Genomic DNA, 24,597 nt, shown 5'->3' on the forward strand with positions numbered 1-24,597 from the left:
TCTGCCCCAGGCACTGGAGTGGCTCTGGTCGCGGCAGAGCGTCACCCCCTGGTGGGCAGAGCGTCGCCCCCTGGTGGGCGTGCCGGGTGGATCCCGGTCGGACGCGTGCGGGAGTCTGTCTGACTGTCTCTCCCTGTTTCCAGCTTCAGAAAATTACAAAAAAAAAAAAAAAAAAAAAAATGTTGGCCCTGGCCTGTTAGCTCAGTCTGTTAAGAGTGTCATCCTGAAACAAAAAGGTTGTAGGTCTGATCCCTGGTCAGGGTACACATGGCAAGCAACCAAAAAATGCACAATTAAGGCCCTGGCTGGTTGGCTCAGTGGTAGAGCGTCGGCCTGGCGTGCAGGAGTCCTGGGTTCAATTCCCAGCCAGGGCACATAGGAGAAGCGCCCATCTGCTTCTCCACCCCTCCCCCTCTCCTTCCTCTCTGTCTCTCTCTTCCCCTCCCACAGCCGAGACTCCACTGGAGCAAAGTTGGCCCGGGCGCTGAGGATGGCTCCGTGGCCTCTGCCTCAGGTGCTAGAATGGCTCTGGTTGCAACAGAGCAACGCCCCAGATGGGCAGAACATTGCCCCTTGGTGGGCATGCCGGGTGGATCCCGGTTGGGTGCATGCGGGAGTCTGTCTGACTGCCTCCGTATTTCCAACTTCAGGAAAAAAAAATGCACAATTAAGTAGAACAACAGATGCCTTCCTACCCTCTCCCCTCTCTCTCCCTTCCTTTCTCTTTCTTTCTAAAAATCAATACAAATTAAGCCCTGGCCAGATACCTTGGTTGGTTGGAGAATCGTGTCCAAGCAGGAAGGTTGCTGGTTCGATTCCCCGGTCAGGACACATACAGGAGCAGCTCAGTGTTCCTTTTCTGTCTCTCTTCTTTCCTTGCCTGTCTCTCAAAGAAAAAAGTTAAGATATTTTTCCCTACTTTCCAAGGTGACCTCTGCTCACCACATAACTTGTAAAAGAGATCATAGATGTAGAAGTGACAGTTTTACCTAATATTTATAACTGCACGCAGGCAGCAGATTGAACGGCTCATGCATTTTTCATGTGTATCCTCTTCCCTTTTTTTTTTTTTTTTAGACAGGAAGTAAGAGAGATGAGAAGCATCAACTCAGTTGTGGCACTTTAGTTGTTCATTGACTGCTTCTCATACTTGCCTTGACCTGTGTGTGTGTGTGGGGGGGGCTCCAGCTGAGCCAGTGACCCCTTCCTCAAGTCAGCGACCTTGGGCTTCAACCTAGTGACCATGGAATCATGTTGATGATCCCATGCTCAACCCAGTGACCCCATGCTCAAGCTAAATGAGCCTGTGCTCAAGCCAGGGACCTCGGGGTTTTGAACCTAGGATCTAAGAATCCCAGGTCGACAGTCTGCCCATTGCACCACCACCAATCAGGTATTTCCTTTGTATCCTCTTTTTTTTTCCTTCCTTTTCTAAGCAAGAGGCGGGGAGATAGATTCCCATATGCATCCCGACTGGGATCCACTCAGCAACTTCCGTCTGGGGCTGATGTTCTGCCTATCTGGGGTCATGCTTGCAACTGAGCTAGTTTTAGTGCCTGAGGCGGAGGTGGAGGCTCCACAGAGTCATCCTCAGTGCCCCAGGTTGATGCTCTCGAACCAGTCAAGCCATGGCTGCGGGATTGGGAGAGAGAGAGAGAGAGAGAGAGAGAGAAGGGGCAGGAGGAGGTGTGAAAAGCAGACGGTTACTTTTGTGTGCCCTGACCAGGAATCGAACCTGGGACATCCACACACCGGGCTGAAGCTCTGCCATCGATCTAGCGGCCAGGGCCTCATGTGTATCCTCTTTTTTTTTTTTTTTGTATTTTTCTGAAGCTGGAAACGGGGAGAGACAGTCAGACAGACTCCCGCATGTGCCTGACCGGGATCCACCCGGCACGCCCACCAGGGGCGATGCTCTGCCCACCAGGGAGCAATGCTCTGCCCCTCCGGGGCATCGCTCTGCCGAGACCAGAGCCACTCTAGCGCCTGGGGCAGAGGCCAAGGAGCCATCCCCAGCACCCGGGCCATCTTTGCTCCAATGGAGCCTTGGCTGCGGGAGGGGAAGAGAGAGACAGAGAGGAAGGAGTGGGGGGGTGGAGAAGCAAATGGGCGCTTCTCCTATGTGCCCTGGCTGGGAATCGAACCCGGGTCCCCCGCATGCCAGGCCGACGCTCTACCGCTGAGCCAATCGGCCAGGGCCTCATGTGTATCCTCTTGATCTCACAGAGAAGGAACTGCCATTGCCCCTATGGTGCAGATGGGGAAACCAAGGCACAGAGAGTTCAAGGCACTTGCTATGGGGAAGATGTCAGAGCCGGGATTGGATTCCAGAGTAGACTGACCCCAGCACCTGCCAGAGCATTTCTGGGGGCATAGACAGACCAGCAAGGGGCAGGGAACCATTGACTATGAGGTTTAGGGGAAGCCTGGTGGCCTCACTGAGCCTCAGTTTCCTTCATCTGAAATGGAGGCAATTGGTTTAAGTTTCACACTAGGGCATCAGGACCCAGTGCCTGGACACAGTGGGCACTTAGGCAGAAATTGCAATCAGCAGTTTTCACTGTAGACCCCACCTGGTCCCCTCCGCTTCTTGGCCTCCTGGGGCCTGTTTTATTCCAAGGGTGTCCTGCTCCATTCTTAACATGCCTGGCCCTGGATATGGGTTCTGGAACTGGGAAGGGAAGCCGTGGGGCTCAGATGCATCCTCAGCAAGAGGCTGAGTCACATTTGGGTTTGTTTTTTTTCTGCTTCTTTCAGCTTATTTAATTTTTTGAATTACAAAAAATATATACAGTTTAAAGTCCATTTAGAAATTTTTAATTTTTAGAGAGAAAGAGTAAGGACGGGGGAAAAAACATCAATTTGTTGTTTCACTTATTTGTGCATTCACTGGTTGATTCTTGTATGTGCCCTAAGGCTCGAACCCACAACCTTAGCATGTCAGGACGACGCTCTAACCAACTGAGCTCCTGGGCTAGGGTTTTAAGTCCATTCTTTATTCCAGAAGTAGCATTAGATAGGCACCATTCTTGTGAGGGGATAACATGGAGCGATTCCACTGAAGCTTGAGGCTGCCAGCCCCTGCCCCAACCTGCGCTGTATCATGGGTTTTTCTGAGCCTATCTCTACCCACTTATGCCCTTCAGAAATGTGACCTTTCAGGGGTCTGGGTGGTTCCACCCAACTCTGCACTGAACACACTACTTTTTGCAGGTGTTTTCATGTCATCATTGCTCAGCACCTGTCTGTCATATCAGAATGTCCCGAGTTGCCTGATTCTTGTTAGCTTCATGCCAAGTTATCCTGTAGGGCTGACACCAATGCGTTGGTCTGCTTCTCTGTTTCCCTGTTCTAAACAACATTGCAGTGAACATCTCTGGGCTCACCAGAGTTGCTTGGGACAGTGTGGGATGGCATAGGGAGTTGGAATTGCTGGACCTAAGGGAGGAGTTGGTAGATGTTTTCTTTATCCTGCTTGAGAGTGCCCCTGGTTGGGGAATGTTAGAGCAGGACAAGGCATTCCCAGCCCTAAGTGGGTGAGGGCTAGGCTAGAAGAAGAAGATTGAAGGCAGGGCTGCCCATAGGAAGGGGCATTGGAGCAGGGGCTTTGCAGGATATGTAAAAGTTTGCCAGATGAACAGAGAAGGGTAGGGTCTGCATTTTGGAATAGTGTAGCTGGAACATAACGGGAAAGGGAAGGGGTGAGCAGAACATTAGGAGAGCCTAACTAGGCAGTGGCGCAGTGGGTAGAGCATTGGACTGGGATGTGGAGGATGAGGTTCGAGACTCCGAGGTCACCAGCTTGAGCGCGGGTTCATCTGATTTGAGCAAAGTTCACCAGCTTAGGCCCAAGATTGCTGGCTTGAGCAAGGGGTTAACTTGGTCAGCTGTAGCTCCACCTCAAGGCACATATGAGAAAGCAATCAGTGTACGACTAAAGTGCCCTAACAAAAAATTGATGCTTCTCATCTCCCTCCCTTCCTGTCTGTCTGTCCCTATCTATCCCGCTCTCTAACTCTCTGTCTCTGTCAAAAAAAAAAAAAAGAAAAAGAACATTAGGACAAACCAGAGGAAGGCTCAAGAGGGGGCCTTTGCAGGATTTGGAGCTGGGGACGGAGAGAGATGCTGGGAGGACCCTCTGGAGTCCATGGGCCAGGCAGGAGTGAGTGGCCAGCACTACAGCTGGGCCTTTGGGACCAGGGGAAGAGGATGAATTAGAATTTTCCCAGGAAGGAAAGTATTCTACGGGGACAGCACAGCCTGGGCAAAGGTCAGGTCAGACACTGGGTTCTGAGCCCAGTCATGCTCATCTGGTGTGTTTGAGACACAGTAGGCCAGAGGCCAGGCCGTGTGGGCCCTGGGAGCCAGCTCTGGCACCAGATGTCTTCCAGAGGCCCCAGGAGCCCTGCATCATGTGCAGAGGGGCGGGGAGGGGTATTGGGAAGCCCCTGGAGAGCTCAGCTCTCCCCGCCTAGGGAAGCGCCTGCCTCATCAAAGCTGCTGTGGCTTTTGGCTCACAGCCAGCTGGGCCATGGCAGGCACGGGGAGGGTGCTCACCCGCCAGCCCCTGGCACCATGCCCCTACCCGTGCCAGCCCTGGGAACCACACTGACTCAGCCGGAAGAACCTTATCTGGCCCCAGTGCTGTCACCCAGCCACAGGGTCACCACCATGGGGTCATCACCGCTGTGGCCTGGCCCCACGCCCACCGCCAGCTCCCCACCCTGGTGGCCGCTGCCAAGTGCCCAGCCACGCCCCACGCTCTCTAATAACACACGCGGCCAACGGAGGGAGCGGTGTCTGGCAGGCAGAGTATCCTCGCTGTGTGCCCTATCGGGATGGGCGTGGGTGAGCCACGTGGGGACTTGCCTGCTGGTGTGGGTGTGTGAGTGTGCACGTGGGTGTGGGGACATGGTGGTATCACATGGTTTCGTGGGCTGGGGTGTCCTGTCTTCCCAGGGCTCTGTGAGTATTGGAATCTGTGTTTGTCTGGGCCGGGGTTCCACGGGTATTTGAGACTTTCTATGTATGTAACTCACACTTGTGCTAGTGCATGGCTGTTGCCTGTGTGTGCGTGGGCATATTCTGGGGCCTCATGAATCTGTTTGTAGTGTTATGTGTATCTGTCATCTTGGGCACCTGTTTATATTTTGATATGTGGCCCGTGTGTATATGTCTATGTGTGCATACCACAGATGTGTCTCTGACTTATGTGGACATGTCACTGAGTGTGTCCTGGGGTCCAGGCACACTTGGGGGTGGCTTGACTTGTGTATCCCAGAGTGTGCTGATGTTGGTGCCTGGAGTTCTCGTGTCTGTGATGGAATAATAGTCTCCTATAGCTTTGTTTGTATATGGCCATATGTGTGGAGGTCTGCAATCACACGTGTGCCTGTGTGGGAGCTTGTGTGTCTGCCACTGCTGGGCTCCCCCTGCCTGGTGAAGTGTGAGGTCTCATTGGAGCCCATTAAAAATTAGCCAGAAAGTCAGGTCCCCTGGTCAGTGGTTCACGTTGGCTGCCCAGGAGCAGGTCAGCTGCCCTTGCCTGCCCACAGTAGATTCTGGAGCTGCGGTGCTGACATAGTCCCAAGGAGCCCCGAAGTGAGGACAGGGCCCCAGAGACCATAGGGACTCTCACTGCTCTGCTCTATTCCTTCTTCCCTCGACATGCTGTGTGGTCTTAGGCAGGGATGTGCCCTCTCTAATCCAGGGCTTAGCCTACTCTGTACCTCAGTTTCTCTGCCTGACACAAAGACCCTTCAACCTCCTAAATTTTTTGATCCCCAGAACCAGCACTACCTGCAGTGACATGGAGGGGAATCCCCCTGGCCCTTTGTGACAGCCCAGCACCCCCATCACAGATGCCGTCACCATGTCAGGTTACACTCCAAGCCTGGTCAGGGGAGCAGTTGGGAGTGTTGGCCAAGGGGTGGGCACACGTGGGGGCGGGATGCAGCCTGCCCCTTCTCTGCCTGCCTGGCTGCATGCGGCCAGAGGACAATTGGAGGTCACAGGGTTAAATGATAACCAGTCTGCCTTTTGAAGGCCTCAGCTCAGGACTTGGCCTTGCCTCGGGGTAGGGGCTAGGGGCGTCTCATGGGGCTGAGGGTTAGGGGGCAGAGAGGGTGCAGAGTCAGCACCGCTCGCTGCCCTTGCAGGTCCTTTGGCCTCAGGGACACACTCCTCTCCTACCAGACAAAGGAAAAGGGACAGATAAAAACCCATGTTGCAGGAAGAAACCTGTCATGGAATGTGATTTTCTGCAAAACTCACGTCCACCCAGAACCTCAGAATGGGACCTTATATTGAAATAGGGTCTTTGCACTCCCTGAACAGGTAGCTCAGTTATTTAGAGTGTTGTCCCTATATGTCAAAAATGTGGATTCAATCCCTGGTCAGGGCACATACAAGAATCAACTAATGAATGCATAAATAAGTGGAACAACAAATCAGTGTTTCTCTCTCCCTTCCTCTCTTTCTAAAGTTAAAAAAGAAGAAAAAAAAAGAAAGAAATAGGGTCTTTGCAGATATAATTAGTTAAGATGAAGTCACACTAGAGTATGGTGGGCCCCAAATCTAAGGACAGGCTTCCTTATAAGAGGAGGAGACATAGCAGACAGAAAGACAGCTGTGCAGACATGAAGGCAGAGATCCAGGCAATGTGGCTCCAACGCCAGGACACTGGGAGAGGCAGGAAGGACCCTCCTTTGGAGGCTTGGGGGAGAGCATGGCCCTGTAACGCCTCCATACTTCCATCAAAAATGTCTGGTCCCTGAGCCGTGAGAGAATGGATCGCTGTTTAAGGCCCAGTCTGTGCCTTTCTTCCAGCCGCCCCAAGAAATAAATCAAAACTTAAAGGTTTGGGTCCCTGACTCGGGTCTTCACTGTGCCAGGCACCTTCAGGGAACCAAGGGCTCCACTGGGCACATGACGTGGGTGGCCCTGATCCTGCTGGCTGCCAATTCTTCTTTGGGGATTGGTTTGGGTAGAGGGGACCCTGACTGTCTCAACCATGAGTCACAGGACTGGGTTCAGGCAGAAAGCCAGGCTGTGCATATGTGTGCACGTGTCTGAGCCTGTTCCTTCCACAAGCATGTATGAAGCACCTGCTGTGTACCAGCCCTCATTCTGGGCACTGGGGACACATCTGTAAAGAAAAGCAAACAGATGGAAGTGGTTGTTGTCCTTTGGGCAGCAAGGCCGTAGGTGTGTGGGGCCCAGTGGACCAGGTGGGCGTGGCAGCCAAGGGCAGGCTGTCTGGGGCCATTATCTTTCAGCTAGTGAGCAAGGGTGTGTCTGTGTTTGTGTGTCTGTGTCTGGGTGAATGGGTGTGTCCATGTGTGTACTGGGAGACCGCATTAGGATGGGCAGGGCCATGGGCACATCAGGAGGGGTTGTGTGGCTGCTCTGGAGATCTGGCGGTTTCTGTCTAGGTGGGATTGTCAAGGGCGTGTGTGTGAGTTCTGCTAGTGTTGTGGGGGTTGTCTGGCATCTCTGTCCAGGTTAGCGTGACTGGGAGTGGCTGTGTACTCCAGTGCTGTGTCATATTCTCTTTCTGCCCCATAAGGGGCCTTTAAGGGTCATCTGGCCTCTGCTCCCAAACCCCCACCCCTCAGGGGTATGAGCCCTACAGAAGATCTACAAATGTGGATCTTCTGGGCTTGTGAAGCCCCCACCCAGGGGGTACCTGCCCTGGCTTTTTGCCCTTAACACTAAAGGGCCCCTTACTGTGGACCAGGTAGGGGCCAGCTGCCCTTTCCTTCTGTTCTTCATTTAACCCCCCTTCTATGACCAGCTCCATGAATTCCTCCTCAGGATGCAGGCTGGGCCAGGTCCTCTGATGGGGCTGGGAGACAAGGGGACAGTCGTGGGCTGGCACCCTGACCGAGTCTGTCCATCCACGGAACCTCCTGGTTTCACTGTCTCTCGCCATGTCTCTCTGTCTCTTTCCCTCTCTGTCTCCCACCTCCCCAGATGCCGCCCTTCCATTGTCACACAATTCCCCCTCAACTGCCACTTTCCTAGGAGCAGCAGGCTGCCCCTGAGCTGGCGAGTATGCTGTGGGTGGGTGTGCATGGGTACCGCCCTCCCCTCTCTGGCAGCTGCCTCTCTGCTGGGCCATCGGCCTACTTGCTCCTCCCTGTCCCTTCCCTAGACTGCTGATGGGTGCCCAATTCCTGGAAGGGAAGTGGGGCCTGAAATCACCTTTGGGTTATTCATTTCGTCGCCATCACCGTACAGGGTGGACCCTGGCTGAGCTGGGGTGCAGATCACTGGCTGATGGCATTTTGTTGTCATTGCGTTGTCATCGTTATTTGTTACTGTTTACCTAGTGTCCTGGTAGAGGAGGGGCAGCATGTGGTGGGTGCCAGCTGTGTGCTTGCCAGGGCCACCCAGCTGGCATCTCCTCTCCCCTCTTTGTCTCCCTGCAAAAGAATTTCCCATAGGAAGTGGGGATGTTCTAGGAGTGGCGTCCCCCTCCTGCAGTTAGGAGGCAGGCTTGGGTGGTACCCTGAGGCTGCTGGCTACCGCGGGCGGGGCAGGCAGTTCCTGTTGGCCTGCCCTCAGCCTAGGGTCTGGCAGAGGTTTCCTTGGGAATACTTGGTGGGGACTCCATGCCCTGAACCCACCAGGGCCCCTTCTTGACTCCTGGGAGGGAGGTGGAAAGCAGCCCCATCATTTCCTGCTATACCTGCTGCTGTTACGTGACAGTGCGGACCTGGTCAGCTTGGCTGGAGCAAGGTAGCAGTCTGTGCCCTGGCCTGCTACTCCTGAAGCTGCTGGCACTGGCTGGGTTTCTGTTCAGAGAACCTGGACTGGGAGTGATGGAGACCTCACTCCCTGGCCAGGTAGATCTTTCTGAACAGCTCCAACCACTAGGAAAGTCCCTTCTGGCATGTTCTGGGACTGCCCAGGGGCCCAACTGCAGGGAAACAGGGCTGGTTTCTTTCTGAGGAAACCCAGGACAGGACTTTTTTAATTTTTATTTTTCTATTAACGTGTGTGTGAGAGAGAAAGAGAAGGAAGAGAGAAGCATCAACTCATTGCTTTACTTAGTTGTTCCATTTCGTTGTGCACTCATTGTTTGCCTCTCATTCATGCCCTGACTAGGGATCAAACCCATAACCTTGGTGCGCCAGGGTGACATTATCCACTTAGCCACCCAGCCAGGGCTCCAGGACAGGATTTTTATTTCTTAGGTGCTGGGCCTTGGGCTCAGGGCTTGGACTGGAGGCATTTACAATCCAGCAGCCAGGCAGGATCATGAGACTCATGTTTGTATAGGCCTGGACCCCCGTGTGAAATGCCCCAAGGGCAGCATGGAACAGCAGATGAGTATTTGCTGAGGGGGGAGGAGGGAGATTCTGGATTTGGGGCTTGCTGACCCTGAAGCATTTGCCCAGAGCCCCTGAGAGCAAGAGGCTTTGGGGTGGAGGCCCCTCCCCACCTGGTGATACTGATAAGGCCAGTGCACCCTGCAGCCATTCCTGAGGCACCAAGGGCTCAATCTGGGCTCAGTCTAGGTTTGAGTCCATCTCCATGGTTTTCTGTCAATGTCTCTATTTCCCCATCTGTGAAATAGTGTCCAGTTTGGATAGTGGTCAGCTCAGGGCCAGGCCTTGGTGGTGGTTTTCCCAGGTGGTTGAGAGGCTACCTGGATTTGCATGTCATTTGCATGACAGCATAAGACAACCACCTCCCTCCTCCACTCCACTTCCTAGAAGTGTCTCTCCTGATTCCTGTCTTGGGTGCATCCGCGATGCCAGACCGCCTAGTATATATACCCTGTGGGCCTTAGTTTCCCTGCTGTGACATGGGCCTGCCATCAAGGTGGTTTCTCCTGCTGTCCCTCATCCCTAGCCATCTTCCTGAAGCCAGACCCTCCTCCCTACATGCCCTTCTTCCAGTGAGTCCCCTGTCTCCACCTGGATGCCCAGGTGCACCCCCTACCCACTTCACGGATGGCCCTTGTCACATGCAAGACTGACCAGGAGAAAAGAAGAGGTTTTGGGGTCAGGGCCATTCTTGGAACCTTGCATTCCGGAAATTCATAAAGACGTGCCTTCATGTGTTTGCTTCTATGACTCGTTTCTGGAGCTTTTTATTAATATCTGTTGTGGGTGCGGGTGCTGTGTCTTTTCAGTGAAAGAACACATGACCGATTGGGGAGGGGTGCTTGAGCGGACAGATGTTTCTGCCCTGCCCAGAATCACTTCCCCAATTTCCTTCAAGCCTGGTGGGGCCCCTGCAGCATCTGTGTGGAGGAGGCCCTGCCTGGAGCAGCGACAGGAAGCGAAAGGCCCAAGTGGCTGGTGGGGGTGCCCCAGGGTCAGGTGCACAGGTAGGTGACTCCTGGTAAGGGCCTATGGCCATTGCTAAGCCCAAACAGCAATCGACTCTGCCCTTCCCCCTTCTTTAGGGGTCCCAGCTCCCATGAGTCTCCTGCTCACTGGCCATCTCCCCAGCTGGCCTGGGCTCTAAGGGGCATCTGGATCTCTTGGACACACTACATCCTCAGCATCCAGCATGGGCCTGAGGTACAGCTGTTCAATAATGGCTGCAGAATGGACTGTTCCAGTCAAACCACCAAGAGCTCTCACTTGGGCTTTACCTCCTCTGTGCTGTGTCCTGGGAGTTCCAAAATAGGAGGAAAACCTCAAACAAAACCCCTGGGTGTCTGCCTGGGCTGGCATTCTGAGGCCAGAGTCCTGCTGCCCCTTGGAGCTGAGAGAGAAGCTGCTGTGATGGCTTCCTGATCACGTTGCTATCCCTCCACACCCACTTCATGATGGGAAAACTGAGGCTTGAGGTGCAGACAAGGAGGGTTTCCCCAAATGACTTTTGCAACCCTACAGAGCCCCATTCTGATTTTATCTATTTGTCTATTTGTCCATGTTCTGGGGTCTCTGTGGGAGAGGGCAAGACTTGACCCTAGGGCTCACTCAGCTTTGCCATCTCTTGGTTTTCTTGGATCAGCTTTGCCATCTCTAGGCCTCATAATGTTGGGTGAGGAGTGTGCACACTGGGCCCTGTCCTCCCTGTCCTGTGCACGTGGAAAAGGGCAGATCAAGCACTTAGCATGTGGTTGGTATGAACCTGGTCGCTGAGCTTGCAGGGCGCCCTCTGGCCACTTCAGTTTCCCTGGTTGCAGAGTAGGCACAGGGGACTGTGTGATGTCACCCTGCCTACCCCCTCCATCCAGCAGCAGTTCTGTAAATGGGAGAGGCTGAGCGGCCCCCAGGGATGCTACTCCCAGCCCACCTGGGGCCCAGTAACGGCAGTGAGTGCTGAGTCATCTTGGTTAGATGGCAGGGAAGGGCCTCACCAGTGACCCATAACATGAGGGTTTTTTTTTTTTATCAGTGAGCAGACAGAGAGCTGCTGGGAGGGGAATGTCAGGGAGACAGATGGAGGGTGCGAGAGCACAGTGTGGTCTCTCTCCCCCTTCCTTCATTAGCGGGTGCCTATTGTATACCAGGATTTTTGTCTGTACCCAGAGACCCCAATTATGCCCTTGAAGGCTCTCATGTAAGTGGGGAGAAAGATGGGAAGAAACCATCTCGAAATAATGCACAATCACAGGACCATGACAGATGCTAGTATGTTCATGGCGCTGGCCTGGTTTGAGGGTCAGAGCTGCAGGCCTGAGTGAGGAAGGGGACTCTTGTTGGAGGCACCAGCAAATAGGCTTCAGGGCAGGACTGGGTGTGGGGAGAAGTGAGGAGGCTGGTGTGACTGGCGTAAAGTAAGCATGCAGACAGACAAGATAGGGACGTAGATGTGTAGCGGATCAGCCAGCGTGGGGCCTGGCAGGCTGGAAGTTTGGATTTTCTCCTGAGTAGTAGGGAACCACAGTTGGCTTCTGAGCAGGGGAGACACAGCCTGCTCTTGATGTAAAGGTAATGAAAGCCCCTCAGACCCTCATGGGAGGCTGCAGGGAGGAAGTAGCATCAACCATCCTGGTTGCTCTTAGGTATTTTATGGGAACTGAGGCTGCCCTCTTTACTTTGTTTCACAGTAGTTTCACTTTGCTTATAGGAGTTACTATAATGAATCAATATTTGTCCAAAACCTAAAAGATGTTATAGGTGAGATTATACACACATATTCATAGCAGCATGATTCACACAACCAAAAGGTAGAAACCAATCTAAATGTCTACCAGCTAATGAACAGATAGACACATGACCCCATCCACACAGTGGAATACTTTTTTTTTTCTTTTATGTTTTTGTTTAATTATTTATTTGTTTTAGTGAGGGGGAGGAGCAGGAAGCATCAACTCCCATATGTGCCTCGACCAGGCAAGCCCAGGGTTTCGAACCAGCGACCTCAGCATTCCAGGTTGACACTCTATCCACTGCACCACCACAGATCAGGCTACACAGTGGAATATTGCTTGGCCATGAAAAGGATGAAGCATTGACACTACAACATGCATGGACCTTGAAAACATGATGCTCAGTGAGAAGCCAGACAAGAAATGCCAGACAGTGTGAGATTCTTTTATCTGAAATGTTCAGAACAGGCAAATCCACAGACACAGAAAGTAGTTTAGTGGTTGCCAAGGAGCTGTGGAAGAGGAGGGGGTGATGGAATGTTCTGGAATTAGATAGAGATAGTAGTTGCACAATGTAGTGGATGTACTAAATGGCACTGAATTATTTATTTTAAAATGGTAAATTCTTTGTTATGTGAATTTCACCTCCATAAATACTTTTTTTCAAAAATTCAGGAAAAAGTAGGTGAGATTAAGCAGTAAAGTCCATGGGCTGAGTCCAACCTAGCTTGCAGGCTTCTTCACTTTTTCTCTGTCCCTCCTCCCTTCACAGAACCCCCTGAGCCAGCCAAGGTTCCGGCATGGTCCCCTGCTTCCGCCCTGCGATGGTATCTGTCCTTCCTCTCTTGACCCTCAGCGACCCAGGAATGCCTGAGGAGGTCCCGCTGGGCACACAGGCGATGCTGGGTCAGGTCTATTCCCGCCCAAGCTGAGCATTTGCAAGCCTGCTTCTGGACATGGAGAAAGACAGGCTTCTCAGGTTTCCTATAAACTGTACTGGACAGTACAAAGATATGCCTTTTTTTTTTTTTTAACAGGGACAGAGAGAGAGTCAAGAGAGGGATAGATAGGGACAGAGACAGGAACGGAGAGAGATGAGAAGCATCAATCATCAGTTTTTCGTTGCGAGACCTTAGTTGTTCATTGATTGCTTTCTCGTATGTACCTTGACTGCGGGCCTTCAGCAGACTGAGTAACCCCTTGCTCGAGCCAGTGACCTTGGGTCCAAGCTGGTGAGCTTTGCTCAAACCAGATGAGCCCGCACTCAAGCTGGCAACCTTGGGGTCTCGAACCTGGGTCCTCTGCATCCCAGTCTGACGCTCGATCCACTGTGCCACTGCCTGGTCAGGCAATATGCCTTTTTTTAATAAACTTCCCATCCTCATCCTTATTTACCACAGAGATGGTAGTCTTCAGTGACTCATCGGTCCCTGAACACTAGGCATTAGGCCGTTTCTCAGTTTTCTGGCTTCCAACGACAGCAGCCTCACTGTTGGGGTCCCCTTGCAGGCCCAGTGGCCTTGTCTAGAGGTGGAGCCCTGTGGACTTTGGAGCTACCTGGGTGGCAGAAGGGGGCCTGAGCAGACACCGTTTAAGGGGGCAAAGGTCCTCCCAGGGGCCCTGCTGGCTGTTTCTTTACAGCCTGGGCCCCTTCAGCACACTGGGAACTGGTACCTCCCCCTTGCCCAGGCGGGGCCTTCTGGCAATGTGACCTTCACAGGGCCCAGCAGTGCCTCTGGAGGAGATCTGTGTGCTGGGCCCTGGTAGCGCCCCACCCCCAACATGTCACTTTGTGGATTTGCTAGTGGCCATGGTGGCCATTCCTTCCCTCTACCAGGCTGGGAGGGGTTCCCACACTAGGGTGAGCTCTCTGACTCCAAAGGACCCCCTCAGTAGGTGGGGGGATGTCATCTTGGGCTGGTCAGCAGTATAACCTGTCTGGCTGTGGGGAAAATGCTCACTGACCACAAACAAGAATTTCCTGTTTGCCCACCATACCCTTGGTGTGGGGGTGGTTACCTCACATTTCCCCGCCCCCACCTGAGCCCTGGGACCTCCTGTCTTTATTTGCTGCTTCTTCACCTCACTGCCCAGTGGCCACTCCTGGGGGGGGGGTGTTCCTCAATGGGTCCCCAGCACCCTCACCCCTCCCCTGCCCCTGCAGGCTGGGTCTGAGCTCTTTGTGCAAAGTGCTTAGCAGGAAACTAGCAGGTGAAGGGGTCAGAGGGTGAGAAAGAGCAGGGGGAGCTCCCTAAGAAGGTGACATTTGGGCAGGAAGGAGGGACTGACTGTAGAGATCTGGGGAGCTGCATTCCAGGAGAGGGAACAGCCAGTGCAAGGCCCTGAGGGGAGAGAAGGTGCTTGTTTTGCTCAGAAAGCAGAGACCAGCCAGGGACTGGAAGCAGAGGGTGGTGGGGGCAGGGAGGTAAAGCGAGGTGTTTGGTGGGGGTGCCAGGAGCCATGGAAGACTGTAGGGCAGGGGAGGGTCATGTTCAGATTGCCTGGAAAGGCCCCTGTGACTGCTAAGTGTGTGTATGTGGGAGGCATGCTGGGCTCCACCAACTCTGAGCCTCATTTTTCTCTTCCCAAAGTGGTTGGTGCTTGGGAGGAGGCGATGGATACATGGTCAGCCCAGTCTTGGTAATTCATGGCTGGATATCATCACTGGATTGAGCCCCACTGCAGTCACTACAGGCTGAGGGGCCAGGGCTGTGTGTGTCCCAGTGACCCCACCTGTAGGTGAAAGAGAAGAAGGGAGCCATACACTTAGGGATCACTTCTGGATGCCTCCAGCCCAGGCTCTCACATCCACATTTCTCATTCTTTTGCACCCATTCCACAGCTGAACAAAGTGAGGCCTGGGAAGGGCAGGATGGGCACAGGGTCACAGGGCAGGAAGTGAACACAGTGGGTGATGCAGCTCACCGAGCATGGCCCTGGCTCAGGCATATCTGGGTTTGAGAAAGAATGAGCATCCTTGTGCTTATGCGACACTGAGAATTCCAGGCCCATTTAATGAGTTTCTGATGGTGTCCAATTCTAGACATTAGGGACAAAACATACCAAATCCCTTGCATTCTGCTGGGGTAGATGGACAGGGGACCAGACCAGGGTGTGAATCCATGTGGCTCTGGTGACATGAGGGTTAAGGAAGGCGATGAGCAAGGAACCACCATCATCAGTAAATGTGTTCTAAGTGAGAGCAGAATGTTTGGGAGAGATGGAGCTGTGGCAGAGATATTGGAGGACAACGGCTTCTTTCAAGGAGGTCGGAGTCCTTGGTGAGGCTGATGTTTTGAGCCGAGTGGGAGCCCTGGATGAAGGGGAAGTCAGCTGGGCCAGAGCTGAGAAAGGCATTCCAGGTGTGTGGAGCTGCCAGGGCAGAGGCTGAGAGGTGGAACCGTCTGGTGGGTTTCAGAATCAGCAGGTGGTCAAGTGAGGCAGCATAGGGGCTGGCAGGGACTGTGGGACCTTGTGGGCCTCAAGGGTGGGTATCTTTATAATCAGACAGGAGCCAGAGTGAGACCTGTCCTCAGAGCCTGGCACTTGGCCTCCGGGAAATCAGGTCTCAGGAAGGAGAGCGGGGCCCTAATCTCAGCCCTCAACCCCAAAGAGGGGTTCCCAGAGGCTTGGCCCAGTGTCCACTCTGGGTCTGGGGCCCTGGGTATGGCAGGTGTTTGATCGGCGCCTCCTGGTCCACCATGAAAGGGGCAGGGTTCCAGCCAGAGAATCCAGGCAGATCTGAAGTTCGGGTGTGGTGAAGGATGTCTTGTGGCTCAGCTGTGTGACTTCAGAGCCTTGTAAGAACAGGCAGCCCGGCCCACTGGCCCTCGTGAGGTGGGTCTAGACACCACCATGGAGAGTCTTGACACCATCCCCAGTACCCCCATGTCCTGTGGACAGCCCCAACCAGCTGGCCAGGGCGGGACATACACCACAGGGTGCGGAACTTGGGGCTATAGCCCCATAAAGCTGGGGCGGCCTTTACTGCCCGGCTTTGTTGTCAGCTGGCCATGACACAGCTATTAAAGCCGTCTCCTTCACCACACATCCCTTTATGGCCTTATACTACACCCTGGCCCCACAAGGGTCTGCCCACCATTTGGCATAGAAGTTATCAGCCCCCTACCCTGTCCCTGCAGAGCCAGTCACCTCTGCCAAGGGTCATGGAGCAGCTGGGCTCTACCCTAAGCCTCAGTTTCCCACTTGGAATATGGGAGTTGTAATGGTTCCAGGTACTAGGGGTCATGCTGTTGTGTTTATTGCACAGTGTCCTCATATGATGAGGAAACTGAGGCAGGAGGAGCACTGAGGTCTGGGTAACGGGTTTAGGCAGCATGGACCCTCCTCTACCTGGGTCAGGATCTCAAAGGAGAACATGTTGCCCCCGAATGAGTTTCCAAGCTGTGACAAATGACACACACTAGACAGCTTAAAACAACAATTTATCCTCTTACATTCTGGAGCCAGAAGTCCAAAATCAAGGTGTCACAGAGCCATGCTTCCTGAAGGCTCAGGGGGGGGGGGGGGGTTGTTCTTCCAGCTTCTGGGGGCTCCCGTGTTCCTAGGCTTGTGACCACATCACCCTAGTCTCTGCCTCTGTCCTCACCTGGCTTCTCTGTATATGTCCCTTCTCTTATGATACTGTCATTGGATTAAAGCCACCTACTCCATTGTAACCCCATCTTGGCTAATGATATCTGCAAATATCAAAATAAGGTTCTCTTCCCAAGTTCTGGACTTGACTTAGGGGCACCTGCCAATTCTTCAAGTCTATCTGACCTTACTCTGCCTAGCAGGGCCCACCTTGAAGCCGAGAAATCAGGGTTCACTTAATTAGCATTTATCACAGAACTGCTGTGTGCTCAGCTGCCTTTTAGGCACTGGCAACAAAATAGACAAAATCCCTGATGAGCTATGGGGCAGACAGACAGGGGACCAGGCTTGTGTGAGTACATACTTCCCAGCCAGGGAGGAGGAGAGTGGGGAGGGGACACACATAGGTTTGTTATGTGGGCAGGGAGAGGACATGAGGCCTGGCATGAGCACACCCATGGAAAGTCCACCTGCAGGGCCCACACCCTTCAGGCAGGGGAAAATGCAGGCCTCCCTGGATGCCATAAATCAGTGCAGGAATGTGGTCGGCCAGCCCGGCCAGGCAAGATGGAGGAGACAAAGGCCTCGACCACCCAGGTCTGGGCTTCTGTCTCCCCCAGCCCTTTCCTAGAGGTCCCACTTTGTCTTCAGTACATAGATGGGGAAACTAAGGCCCAGAGAGAGGCAAAATGGCTGAGGAGTGGTTGGCCCTGACAGCCTCGCTTCCCTAGGCCCCATGATGTCCCTACCGCAGTAGCTGGGTGTTGGGGCATTCTTGGGCCCTAATAATGGATTATTACAGCCCAGCTGGGGCTAACTGGTGGTTTCAAGGCCCTCCATGGTCCTGATCCCTTCGTGTTCAGGCAGCTACAGGGCCATATTCCCTGGAGCTTCATTTGAAGCCTGCTATTTGCGCTCCTCCTCCTCAGCCAATTGCAGCCCCAACCTCACTCTCTAATTATCTCCGCTGGCTTCCCCCACACCCCCACAGCACCTGTGAGGTAATGGTTAATGGGGTGGAGGACCCCCTGCTTCCAAAACCCCAGACGGAGGCCCTTTCTCCTCCTGCGATGATTGGTGAACCCAGGCAGCCAGTGTTCAAGACTGAGACTGGGTCAAGAGTCTCAGACAGTACAGGGCTACAGTCTCCCGCCTGCCTCTCTTTGCCTCAATTTGTATGTGACTCACTGGACAGGGTTGGGATGCGTCATTACAGCAATGACCTGGGTGGGTACTGTCTGTCTGGGATGAATTGTGTCCCCAAAATATGTGTTTAAGACCCAACTCCCACTACCTGTGAATAGGACCTTATTTGGAAATAGGATCTTTGCAAATGTCATTAGTTAAGCATTTAGGTGAGTTGCATTGGCCCTAAACCCAGTGACAGGTGTCATTCAAGGAAAGGGGAATTTGGACACAGCCATGTGACAGCAGAAGCAGAGACTGGGGTGATGTGGCTACAAGCCCAAGGACTCGTGGATCTCCCAGAAGCTGGAAGAGGCAGGAAGGACCCTCCTTGAGCTTTAGGAGGGAGCTTGGCCCTGCCACACCTTGATCTCAGACTTCTGGTCCCAAAACTATAGGAGGATAAACCTCTCATTTTAAGCTACCCCTGGAGACTCATCCAGATTTCTCTGCCCTCATCTGAAAGGGGGGATACAGGCTCGTTGCTTACTGGGGCCTCAGGGGGTTTCTGGCATTGAGGTCCCCAGTGCCTGTCTCTGCCAGCAGCCCCCGTGATTGGCCCTCCTCTCAATGGCGATGTGGTGCCCATGTCCAGGCTCTGGCATCAATTAACCGGTCCCCTTCCTACCCTCACAGCTCTATGAACTGGACGGGGACCCCAAGAGGAAGGAGTTCCTGGACGACTTGTTCAGCTTCATGCAGAAGCGAGGTGAGGCCTGCCCACTGGGAAGTGGTGGGAAGCGGGCATGAGAAAAGGGCCCCTGCCAGCCACAGCCTGGGGCAGGTCTGTCAGACTTGGCAATGAGTTTCCCGTGGCTGGAGGCATCCAAAAGTTGTCTGAGGGAGAGTCATGGCTGTGCCATGTGGGATCTGAGAGGGGAGGCACAACTGCGAGAGTCTAAGGGGTAAGTCCTTGCAGGGGATAAGTAGGGAGGGTAGTTGTCTCAAGAAACCACCCAGAACGAACAGTTTAAGCTTTCTCCCTTGCTGTTGAGACACAGGGTACAATGGGGTCCTGGCTTCCAGGATCCCCCACAGCAGGGCAGCGCTGGCCTATGTTTGGAGAAGGGGGTTGTGGGTGCCGGGGCAACAGGATGGCAGCTCTCCATGCAGGCTTCCAGCTCTTGTGGCCTACCGTCCCCACTGGTGCCCTAACCCCTCTGCTGCTCCTATAGGGGCCTTAGGGAACTATCTGTAAGATGGGCTACAAACAGTCCCCACTGTTGGCAATGCCCCAGATATACTGAGTGCTGGGCCACATTTATTGAGCCACTGCTGCAGCCCACCCCCTCATTTCCCCCTGGTCTGGGGTGAGATAGACACCAACCATGGCCCCACTAAGAAATGTCTGGGCCTTGAGAACAGTGACATGAGGAGTAGGGACTGGTTTGTGTGAGTGTCTAGGTGGGGAAACTGAGGCCTAGACATTAGAGGATATCAGGAACATTTGGGGTAAGCCAGGCTCAGAGAAGACAAGGGGCAGCCAGGGGGTCCCTAGAGATCCTCTGCCAACTCTCAACTTGGAGCTGCCACAGGGCGGAGACACCAGGTCTGTCCTAAGAATGCCCACTACAGGATGCAGCTCATTCTTTTGACCCCTGGACAGCCCCCCAAGGGGTTATCATGATTCGCTATCCAGAGAAGGAAACTGAGGCCCTGAGAGGGCATATGGCCTTTGAGCCACAGAGGCCGGAAGGGGAGGGGCCAGAGGGGCTGCTCCTTTGTCCTGGGCCTCTGCCTGCCCCTCCCTCACCAGTAGCTTCTGTAAACACAGGCCTAGCCAGGCCCAGGAGGGAAGGAGATGAAAGGGGAGGGGGCTACAGCCTCTGAGTTAACCCCTCCTGTGCCGGGATGGAAGAATTCAGACCCAGCCCTGGGGTAGGGGCCCCTCATGTTACCACCTTATCATCGGACTCAGCTTCAGCCAGGCCTGCTGTCCCCTATGTGGTCAGAGAGATCCCCTTTGCTCTCTTTATCAGCCTGTCCACACTTGCCTGAGCCCCCTTTCTGCCCCCTTGCCGTGGGGCTCCGAGCTTCTAGGCCTGGAGCCCACCCATTTTACTGAAGACTAGCCACCTGATATACTAGAGGTACTTAGGAAGTACTGTGTGCTGCCCCCTGTGTGTGAGGGAGGCTGGGGGCCCCAGAAGTGTCAGTCCAGCTCCTTACCAAACAGGGCTACAAGGGTCTGTGTCCACCCCTGCCTCCTCTACCAGGACAGGAGGGCAGGAGCCAACAAATTCCTATATATTCCTCAAAACCAATTCCAAGGCCCTCTCTTCCCTGCCGTCTTCTTAGACCCTCCCCCTCTGAAATTGGGGGCCTTTGGGGTTGAGAATCTGTCAGACCCCTTTCACCCTGGACACTATGTTCTGTATCCCACAAGCTTCTTCCCCTGAATTCCTGACAGAGGGTCATGAAGTAAAAGCCTGCACCCCACCCTCCTGCTATTTCCCTGATGACCTCTCCACCCTTTCTTATCGCCCCCACATCCCTCAAGGCCCACCATCAATGCCTCTCTGTACTCTCCCAACCCCCTCCTTCTATAAACATCCGTCCAGGCCCTGCCTGCCACAGAGCCATGAGGATCTGATTCCTTAATTCTCCACCCCCACCCCACCCAGACAGAGCCTAAATCTGTGTCCCAGCAGGATGGCACAGTGGCTGCATTTCTGGGTTAGGTGTGCTAACACTCCTGTTGCTTTTTTGCTTTCTCTGGAATTGGGTGTGTGTGTGTGTGTGTCGGGGTGAGGGTCTGAGGTCCAACTTCCTGCCCCTGCTTCAAGTGGTTTTCAGTTCATTGGGGATTTTACAATGTGGGAAGGGCCGGAAAGCAACCAAAGCTGGTGGGAGGTGGTTCTGGAATGTCCAGAGGTGGAGGGCATCATCCTTGCCCCGGGGCAGGCAAGCTGGCCCCTTACACGAACCTTCCTCCATTAGGTCACATCCTGCAGACTCCCTTTGCCTGTCTCTAAATGGGGGTAAGCATGACCCTTGGGCTGTGAGACAGCCTGTTAGCCTTCACTATTTATTGAATGCTTGCTCTATGCCAGGCTGGGCTGGGCACTGAGGACCCCATGTGAGCAGGACAGGGCAAGGAGATGCATAGAAAGAAAACCTAGGATTCTGCTGCCAGGAACAGAGCTTTCAAGGGAGCCTTCTCCACTATCAGCCAGAAGGTGCCAGATATAGCCATGCTGAGATCTGAATGCTTTGAGGCTGGGTACTTCTGTGCAGGCCTATCTGCAGGGGCTAGTCCTCCCCTCTTTGAGCTAGCCCAACCCTCCTTTCTCCCTGGGCGGGCCCACCACCCTGTCTCCCTGGGCTGGCCCACCAACCTTCCTGGGCTAGCCCACTACCCTCCCCTCCCTGGGCTAGCCCACTGCCCTCCCCTCCCTGGGCTAGCCCACTACCCTCCCCTCCCTGGGCTAGCCCACTGCCCTACTCTCTAAGCTGCCAAGTGGATTCACCAAGCTCTCTCTTCCTGACTACAACCCCCCCCACAAAACTGACACCCCCCCCCCCCCCCCACACACACACACAAGCAAGTACACACTACAAACCTTCCCAGAGGGGAAGTAGCAAACCTCTGGGAACACAGGCAGGGGGAGTTGTTTGGGCAGCTGTGTGATTGGCGATGGGAGTAGGAATAACAAAGGCTGCGTTTCTCGTGCCCCTCCCCCAGGTTGGCCCCAGCATCTCCTCTATACCTCTCTCCTCCCCTCAGGTGAGTTCAGCAGTGAGCCAGATCACCACTGATAAACTGAGCCAGAGGCCTTGGCCAAGTGCCTCTGTATAAAGCGTTGCTCTGGCTCACCCAGGAGGTTGTGGGTTTGGTCCCAGTCAGGGCACAAATGAGAACCAATCAATGAGTGCACAACTGAATGGAACTACTAGGTGGAACAACAAGTTGATGCTTCTTCTCTCTTTCCCCTCCTGTCCTTTCTCTGTCTCTCTCTCTCTCTCAAATCAATGGAAAAATTCAAAAAAAGAAAGAAAGAAACTGAGGCAGAGATGTTATCTTAGTGCTGTCTGGAGTAGGCAGGGGGTGGCGGGAAGTGGGGGGGTCTTACCTGGGGTGATCCTGTCCCCAGGAGACACTGGGCAATGTCAGGGATATCTGTGGTTGTCACAACTTGGGGTGCTCCTGGCATCGAGCAGGTGGGCACCAGGGACACTACTCGACACTCCACAGTGCCCAGAGTGACTCACCCTGATGTCAACACAGCTGGGAGAGACCCCTGCTTTGAACTGGTGTGTTAACTACAGACTTGACATCTGCAGCAGGCGGGGCTCTTGCCCTGGCAATAGCACCCCCTCCCCCACACTCACCCCTCCCCACAGGGACACCCGTGAACCGGATACCCATCATGGCCAAGCAGGTGCTTGACCTGTTCATGCTGTATGTGCTGGTGACAGAGAAGGGCGGCCTGGTGGAGGTCATCAATAAGAAGCTGTGGCGTGAGATCACCAAGGGCCTCAACCTGCCCACGTCCATTACCAGTGCTGCCTTCACCTTGCGGACCCAGTGAGTGCTGCGAGTACAAAGGGCCTGGGGCAGAGGCACTGGGCTATGTGAGGAGTCTGAATCTTGAGAACCTTGGGGTGGGGCTTTAAGGAAGGTCCTGTCTCTGAGGTTTCTGGAATTGAGTATTAAAGGATTAGTAGGAGCCTGACCAGGTGGTGGTGCAGTGAATAGAGCATGGGACTGGGATGTGGAGGACCCAGGTTTGAGACCTCAAGGTTACCAGCTTGAACACGGGTTCATCTGGTTTGAGCAAAGCTCACCAACTTGGACCCAAGGTCACTGGCTCCAGCAAGGGGTTACTCTGTCTGCTGTAGCCCCATGGTCAAGGCACATATGAAAAAGCAATCAATGGACAACTAAAGAGCCACAACGAAGAATTGATGCGTCTCATCTCTCTCCCTTCCTATCTGTCTGTCCCTATCTGTCCCTCTCTGACTCTCTCTGTCTCTGTCAAAAAAAAAAAAAAAGGATTAGTAGGAGGTAATCAAGGGGATAAGCGTTGAAATGGAACATCATAAGTGAAAGTCTGGCTCTGTGCATTGCCAAGTGATTTCTTGGCTGCCATGGGCGATGGAGGCTGGGAAGTAATGCCGCAGCTAGGTCTGCTTTATGCTGAGGGCAGCAGGGAGCCACAGGAGGTGTCCCAGGTGCCACCCTGTCCCTTCACCTCTGCCTACAGGTACATGAAGTACCTGTACCCCTATGAGTGTGAGAAACGTGGCCTCAGCAACCCCAATGAGCTCCAGGCAGCCATTGACAGCAACCGGCGGGAGGGCCGGCGCCAGAGCTTTGGGGGCTCCCTCTTCACCTACTCACCAGGTGGTGCACACAGCATGCTCTCCTCACCCAAGCTACCCGTGTCCTCCCTGGGCCTGGCCACCAGCACCAACGGCAGCTCCATCACCCCAGCCCCCAAGATCAAGAAAGGTAAGGTGCTGCCTGACCTGTGGTGGCGCAGTGGATAAAGCGTTGACCTGGAACGCTGAGGTCACCAGTTCAAAACCCTGGGCTTGCCTGGTCAAGGCACATATGGGAGTTGATGCTTCTTGCTCCTCCTCCTTTCTGTCTCTCACTCTCACTCTCTCTTCTCTAAAATGAATAAATAAATAAAAATTAAAAAAAGAAAAAGAAAGGTAAGGTGCTGTACAAGCCTGGGGACTGATCCGAACTTAGGGTATATGGCCTTGTGGGGTAGGTACCTTTTTCCGTCTCTGGGTAGACAGGTTTATACACCCCAAAGTCGTCATAGAAGAGGGCAGCAAATCTGGCAATGCTGTGCTCAAGGTGAATATTTTCAATCAACCACCATTTTTCCAACCCCATGCCCACAGCAGGCAGATATTACAAGTCAATCCATTTTTTTCTAATTCTGAGCCCACGGCAGGCACTACTAATCAAGTGTTTTTTCTTCAATTCTATGCCAAGGCAGACATAACAAATCAAGCACAATTTTTTCATCCTGAGCCCATGACAGACATTACTAACTAATCACTGTCTTTCCGGTCAACACGAGGCAGACATTATTAAGAGCCCTGTACTAATCCTGTGGCATGCATTGCTAGTTATTTATTGTAGCATTGACTTAGTCTTTTGCCTGTGGTTGACATTATTCATCACTGAAGTTCTTTCCAAATCCTTGCCTATGATAGACATTACTATACTGCTCACAAAAATTAGGGGATATTTTAAAATGAATATGAAGTGATAAAATATTCCCTAATTTTTGTGAGCAGTGTAGTTGGTAACTATATTATTTTCCCTTTGGGCTTTAGAATCTTTCTCGAAACACTCAGTCCCAGCAGACACCATTGAGATTATAGTGTGAGTCTATCAAATTGACAATTTAATCATCCCTGAAGCTATTGCTAGGTACCCCTCAGTGGCCTAGTGCCCCTATCAGAGCCTGATTTCCTTATGAGTAAAATGAAGACAATTACTCCCTATTTGTAGAGTTGTTGGAAGCTTTCAGTGTATAAAATGCACAGCCTGTAACAAGCTCAGGTTTGCAGATAACTGACAGTCCCCTATTTCTAATCCCCACCCATGGCAGACATCACCAGTCAATCACAATCCTCTCTCCCACTGAGCCTCAAATCCTTCCTAACATAGAACACCAGTAGCATATGTGGTAGGTAGCATGGCCTCAAGGAGGCCAGTTCACCTGCCTGAGTTCCCACTTCTACTCTGCCACACAGACTGTGACTCCTGAGTCCCTACTTTTCTGAGA

General features: G+C 53.3%; 1 protein-coding gene across 4 annotated transcripts in view; it reads left to right on the top strand.

The window, feature by feature from the left end:
• Positions 1-24,597, top strand: part of ARID3A (AT-rich interaction domain 3A) — a 42,153-nt gene that overhangs the window by 10,160 nt on the left and 7,396 nt on the right. For all 4 annotated transcript variants that reach the window (XM_066341862.1, XM_066341879.1, XM_066341871.1 and 1 more), the window contains exons 4-6: positions 18,479-18,551; positions 22,187-22,370; positions 23,050-23,297. In XM_066341862.1, the coding sequence (XP_066197959.1) occupies positions 18,479-18,551; positions 22,187-22,370; positions 23,050-23,297 (505 nt within the window). The remainder of the gene's footprint in view (positions 1-18,478; positions 18,552-22,186; positions 22,371-23,049; positions 23,298-24,597) is intronic.

This window comes from Saccopteryx leptura, chromosome 1 (assembly GCF_036850995.1).
Source record: "Saccopteryx leptura isolate mSacLep1 chromosome 1, mSacLep1_pri_phased_curated, whole genome shotgun sequence".
Taxonomy (NCBI): Eukaryota; Metazoa; Chordata; class Mammalia; order Chiroptera; family Emballonuridae; genus Saccopteryx; species Saccopteryx leptura.